The sequence below is a fragment of the mitochondrial genome of Solanum lycopersicum (genome assembly GCF_036512215.1).
Source record: "Solanum lycopersicum bio-material TGRC:LA1421 mitochondrion, complete genome".
NCBI lineage: Eukaryota > Viridiplantae > Streptophyta > Magnoliopsida > Solanales > Solanaceae > Solanum > Solanum lycopersicum.
The window spans coordinates 75,001-81,633 of NC_035963.1; the positions used below are offsets into that span (position 1 = coordinate 75,001).

The 6,633-nt window shown below is 44.7% G+C and overlaps 1 protein-coding gene and 1 non-coding gene across 2 annotated transcripts in view; one reads left to right on the forward strand and one right to left on the reverse strand.

The window, feature by feature from the left end:
* Positions 1–753, forward strand: part of cob (apocytochrome b) — a 1,182-nt gene extending 429 nt beyond the window's left edge. The window contains exon 1 of the mRNA in view: positions 1–753. This exon is cut by the window's left edge and continues 429 nt beyond it. Coding sequence (YP_009430453.1) covers positions 1–753 — 753 coding nt within the window.
* A 4,933-nt stretch (positions 754–5,686) lies between these two features.
* On the reverse strand, positions 5,687–5,758 carry trnN(GTT). The gene has a single exon. It is a non-coding gene; the product is annotated as a tRNA-Asn (tRNA).
* Positions 5,759–6,633: the final 875 nt, after the last annotated feature.

A 6,633-nucleotide genomic window follows, 5' to 3' on the forward strand; every position in this document is an offset into this window, starting at 1 on the left:
CAGATGAGCTTTTGGGGAGCTACAGTAATCACAAGCTTAGCTAGCGCCATACCTGTAGTAGGAGATACCATAGTGACTTGGCTTTGGGGTGGGTTCTCCGTGGACAATGCCACCTTAAATCGTTTTTTTAGTCTTCATCATTTACTCCCCTTTATTTTAGTAGGCGCCAGTCTTCTTCATCTGGCCGCATTGCATCAATATGGATCCAATAATCCATTGGGTGTACATTCAGAGATGGATAAAATTGCTTCTTACCCTTATTTTTATGTAAAGGATCTAGTAGGTTGGGTAGCTTTTGCTATCTTTTTTTCCATTTGGATTTTTTATGCTCCTAATGTTTTGGGGCATCCCGACAATTATATACCTGCTAATCCGATGTCCACCCCGCCTCATATTGTGCCAGAATGGTATTTCCTACCGATCCATGCCATTCTTCGTAGTATACCTGACAAATCGGGAGGTGTAGCCGCAATAGCACCAGTTTTTATATGTCTGTTGGCTTTACCCTTTTTTAAAAGTATGTATGTACGTAGTTCAAGTTTTCGCCCGATTCACCAAGGAATATTTTGGTTGCTTTTGGCGGATTGCTTACTACTAGGTTGGATCGGATGTCAACCTGTGGAGGCACCCTTTGTTACTATTGGACAAATTTCTCCTTTAGTTTTCTTCTTGTTCTTTGCCATAACGCCCATTCTGGGACGAGTTGGAAGAGGAATTCCTAATTCTTACACGGATGAGACTGATCACACCTGATTAGTGAGAAATTCTTACACCAATCATTTACGAGTGGGTATTACACCAAGAATTTACAAGCGGATCGAGGAATGAAGGGAGAGGAATTTGAATAGAAAGAAAGAGACGTATTTCGAATTAGAGTAAGGGCACGCTAAGACATTCCTTTTCGTGCTTTCGATCTGCTTACTTTGAATAAAGAGAAAAAAAAAAAAGAATAGATAGGCGGAAAGGCTTTACACAAGACCACAGAGCGAGAGAGAGAGCCTTCGCTTACCTGCTTAACCGTACCCTCCTATCGTACCTATATAGCCTTTCCTTCAGTTATATCCAGTTTCAGTTCTGCTTCCAACTACCGATGGGAGAAGGCTTGGACGTATAGCAAGATTAAATAAGAGGTATTGCATACGGGAATGATATATGAAATGAAAGGTTGGAAACAGAGCTGGAGATGAGCGCTAGCCAATGGTTAAGACTTCAGAAAGCACCTTAGCAATTACCAGTAATGCCCCTATCGACCTCAGTCTTGTTTTTTGCTAGCTTGAGTTCATAACTTTACTATTTATCATTAAACGTAGAATATCCCGACTTCGCTAGCCAGAACGAAATGGACATATGAGCGATCGATTACGAGAGCTCGACCGATCAGACCGGGAAGAAGAGAAAGAAAGGTCAATCTCCGAAAGGCCTTCGCAGAGCTGAGCTTTAGGGGGTAATACTTTTTGTGGTCTTGCACATGGAAAAGTCAAGTATTCTACGCAGGCTTGATTTACCGGAATTTTTGCTTCAAAGAATGCTTTCAAGCTAGGAATTTAAGCACGGATAGCTTTATTTGACAATTAGCTGGAAGTCGGGTATGCCTATTCAACATAGACTAAGGCGCTGGGTAGATCGTAGATTGCCGGGTATGAATTCGATTCTAAGTCGGAGAATGCCCATGAATAGGGTCTTATTACAGAATCCGCAGTTTAGAAAGTAGCCCTAGACAGATCATTGCTAAGAGGAGAGCTGGGAATTTCTTGCTAATCAGGTGCTATCATCGTATTATAATGATTATTCCGACGTCAGAGCAGACGGGACTACCAATCCCAGAGTGAATTAACCTTGTCTGCACTACCACCTTAGTTTACTAGACCTTGGGGAATTGGCTAGTTACCCTCACTCCGCGTGGCAGCCTACCTACGTTTTGTCTTTTTCCTACGAGACCTTATAGTTTCCCAGCCTTTCTCCGCCTACATGCCCCCCGAAATCAGATTGGCTTTTTTCTTGAGGAAGGTCCATCCGCTTTTGTTTTCGAATAAGACTAAGGCGTGAGCGAGGGTCTCTTTGTGGTGGTCTTTCACCATCTTCCTTTTGTTTTGATTGGCCTATATCTTTGAATCCGGTCTATCGCTATTCCCACAGTCCCTTAGTCCCGTACCGGCTGTCGGTCTATCTCATATTCGCAGAAGAAGGAACTTGCTTAATGCCATGCCGGAAGTGTAATTAAGTAGGCGGCTGGTCGTAGAATAGTCTTTTCAGTAAGTGCTGTTGCAGTTGTAGAACCATTGGCCATTGATTCTTCCTCGCAAACCCTTCATCCCCGCTGTCTAGCTCTCTCGTAGTCCAAAGCTAATTCAATCGTATCCGCCTTTGAGGAAAAGACCGAATAAGTCTTTGAGCCATCCTAATAAATCCTCGTAGGTAATGCTCTTGGTCTGCCTTCAATCAGTTTATCAGCCTAAGGCTTCGCTCTATTACCTGTGTTGTAAGCTTTCCAGTCTTTGAAGTAAGGTTCAATGCTAGGAAAAAAGCTTTTGCTTCGCGGGTCTATCACCCCAATTGATTTTGTTAGGAAATTTTATATATGAGTATGCCCCTATCCCGTAAGCCTTCCATCGTTGCAAGCCCCTTCCATTCGGCCCAAGCTTTCTTTCGATTACGTCTGCTTCCGATTCTGTTATTCCGTTAGCCTTAGTTAGTCGTTTAGTCAAAGCCGTACGTATGCCCCTTTCGAATCGTTCTATCATTCGAAGTAGGAGCTGGGGTTGCGGGCAGAGAACTATTGGTATAGCGAGTTCATGTGCTTGCAGTTGGGTTACTACCATCCCCCTAACCATTAGTATCACACTCTGTGAAGTGTCTCTCTGGTATTGGGATAACTTCAAGCCCCTTAGCTCGCTTGTATCGGGGGGAGCTTACTTCACTTCTTTTCTTTAAGTCACTTGCCAGGAGGGAAAGCAGCAGATAAAGAGCACCATCACCTTACTTAACAAAGGGCTTATGCGAAAGAGCACCGCTTCCCCGAGAAGATAATCCGCTTTCCTAAAATCCCTACTTTATTGCTCTAGCTCTTGACTCATATGGCACTGAAATTGGATAGGTTCACGCTTAGGCCTGGTTATGGAAACTCTTTAAGCATAGGAAACTCCAACTTAAACAGGAACTGGCCTGGAACTATATGTAAGGGCACTCTCATCCACTGGCTGCAAGGAAACAACTGGATTGGCTTTTCTAACTCTCTTTAAAAGAGACTGCTTTCAAATTCACTTGCCCTAGAACCTGCTTTTTTTTGATATTGATCTAGAATCAGCTATTCCTAGTTTTTTTGATTATTCCTAGCCAGAGAAATGAAACTAATCTCGAGATCCAGAAACCTATCTATACGCCTAGCCTTAAGCAAAAGAAATCTCGTTAGCCCTACCATAGAAACTATTACCTCGACTTGGATTGAAAGGAAGAACTTAGGACTTTGGGACTTACCCTAGGACTCCAACCCCTAGCATTCCAATTGAAACTCAAGGAGATGGAACTAAACAGGCTTAGGCCCCTTCCCTCTTTCAAGGGGACTAGAGGGAATGCAACTACTGAGACAGCAACTCAAACTAAATCCCGAGAGAAAATAAAAGATTAGTGAGGTAAGGTCTATAGACTGTAAGGCAGAAGGCTTGAAAGGAAGAGCACTCCTACTTACTTTTGGGAGAAATCCTAGACACCTTAGACACCGGATCCTCGGTAGGACTCTTATTTGATAGGCATTAGGGGATTTGAGGTTTTGGGGTTTCACTCGCAGACCCAGCCCTGCTGCTTCCATCAGTCTCCTATCCTAAGTTTCTTTCTCTGCATGAATCAAGTTCTTCGACAGGACCATCCCGACCGAGGGCTAATCATAGATCTACTATGGTCTTTTTTTTGATTCTTTTATCTTATTTCCGGTTCCAATTTCTGGGAGCATTATGTTGAGTCACTCCAAGAGTAGAATCAGCAGCTCACCTCACGTTTTAGGAACCGAGGAATCACACGTAGACGGACCTGAGCATTCTCCTGCTCTACGGAGCCCTCTGGAGCTAGAGTTGGGGCTGCTTGACGCTCTTCTCCTTTCGAGTGAATTGAATTACTTCGGCTCGGATGCCTTTGATCAAATGGAAGGATGGATGCCTGCCTTTAGCGACTTCGTTCGGTCATTCCTTCTTTACTTGTTCGCTATGGCTTGAGAGTTAATCGCACGAGAGAGTAAGTAAGAGATTGAAAAGAGGATCATTGGACCTCGCTCTCGGGCCCAGAGGCAGAGCAAAGAAAGCCTTAGATCTTTGCTTGTTTCGTGGTATGGACCAAAGCAAAGGTTCTGCTGCTATCGACACCTACCCAATTAACCAAAAGTATAATCGATCGAGACCGAAGCTTATGCAATTGTGGAATTCCGTTCAAATAGAAAGCTTTTTGGCCAGTTCAAGGTCAGCCGTGAGCTGTAGGAAAAGATAGTAGCGAACCAGAAGAAATTCCCGTAGTTGCATAAGGGGGACGTTGAAAACATTCCAGCAGATAGTATGTAATACTCTTATCAAAACGAGCACTATACTCTTTCTTAGTTTAGGGCAGAAACATACTCAAGGAACGCAAAGCTAACCCTCAAAATTGAATATTACCTCAGCTCAAAGGTTGTTTACTCAGATATTTCTTATCAAAGCGAGGGATTCGTTTCAGGCGAAATCAAATCAGAAGCAATTTCCGCTCTACCATGAATTGTTGCTATTTCCGCACCCCTGTCCGGTGGTTTGAGAAAGAAAGTCGAGACATTCAGAAAGAGAGTTATGGCATTTCGAGGATTATAATATGGTCCTATTGATTCAATCTTTATGCTTGGCACGGAACTCTTGTTTCGAGTGAAAGGGAGAGCAGTGGCCCGCACCGCATTCACCGGTAAATTTCCCTCTACGGGGCGGGGTGTGGAAAGCACTATAAGTTAGTTGACTTCTCGACCAAAGGTGGTCTAGCTCAACCTCCAAGTAGGAATAGATTCTATGAGTCGTGATCCAGTTAAGATAGGGGGCATTTCTAGCATTGAAAATCCCTATTCTTATTGAATAGTTCAAATAACTAGTTGAACATACCTATTCTTTTCAAGAATAGCCTCCCCTTATCGAAAAGAAGGGCCCGAAGGAGAGAGGACTGGCCTTCTCATCCCCCTAAGGAAGTAGAGCGCGGTGAAAGAATTCCGTCGTTCAGTCGAAGGGGACAGGTTAGCAGCTTCAGGATAACCCGAGCAGTGAAAGAGAAGTAGGGTTCAGGCCAATCGATCCTATTTCGATTATACGGCTGGGTTCTAAACCAAAAAAGGGCATTTGAAAGCAGAGCAAGTATTAGTAGCATAACAAAAAAGCCTTCCTCGTCATTAATATCTTTGCTCGCGGCAATTGTGACCTCTCGGGAGAATCGATGACTGCATCAAAGATGCGGTGCTAGTACATCTGAGACTTCTTAATTGGCTAGTTGTAAATAGCCCCAGGGCTATGGAACAAAGGATTATCTCGGACCTAGACCGAGGTATTGATGGTGATTTTCGAATCTCGCAGAACAGAATGTGATACGATGAGATAGAATGCAATAGAAACAAAGACAGGGAACGGGTTACCTACTCTTAACGGGCAAAGCGAGCCCCTTTATTCTGAATTAAAGAATTAGGAATCAATCAAATCTCCCCAAGTAGGATTCGAACCTACGACCAATCGGTTAACAGCCGACCGCTCTACCACTGAGCTACTGAGGAACAACAGGAGATTCGATCTCATAGAGTTCAATTCCCCTTCTCCGGATTTACCCGGTGAGCACAACTCTTGCTCGGGTAGGTGGTGCCGGTTTCCGGCAACTTGCTAAATTCCACCATGCAGCGGCCATCGCCTACCCTAATGCTCCTGCTCCGGACCTTACTGCTGGCTTTGCTTTGAGCTTTCTTGCTTGCTATGCGCCAGCTAGCGGAATGCTTTACCGAATGCGCCAACCAACCTCTGGTGTCGGGCCTACGTGTGCCAACTCCAACTAGGAAACTACTACCGCTTGGGCCTAAGCTCCTGAACCGGCAGGAAGAAGAAGCGCACCCGAACCCCCCTTCTTACTACCCTTTCAGAAGGTGAGGCAGAAGGATTGAGATTCTCGTAAGTAATGTTCGAAAGCACTGTTCCTTGATCAAGTAATTAAGAGATCTCCTTATTAAACCCTTATTCAATATTTTGCATACAAAGCAGAGGTGCGAAGCGAAGGTGCGGTCCAGCTGCAGGAAAGACCAATCGCAGAGACAAATTAAAAGAGATTCCCGCCTCCGGGCGGGGGTTCCCCGCGGGGCTATTACACGTATTCCCCCCGGGGGTAGCTACAAGCATAAACCGGTTTAATAAATTACGTAGAGTGATCGCAGAAACTATTCGCAAGCTTGCGCACACGTGGGAAAGTTGAAGCTTTCTGAGAATGGAGAACCCCGGACGGCCGTGGAGGCCTGAAAACAAGACAGTCCGAAAAAAGGGCCTTCTGTCTACACGCTTTCGAGAATAGAATAGACGAGACGGCTGTGATTGACAAAGTAGGGGGAGGTGAGTCTTGTCTCCTTTCACTTTGTCGTACTCGGAGGTCCCGAGAGTACATGCCAGA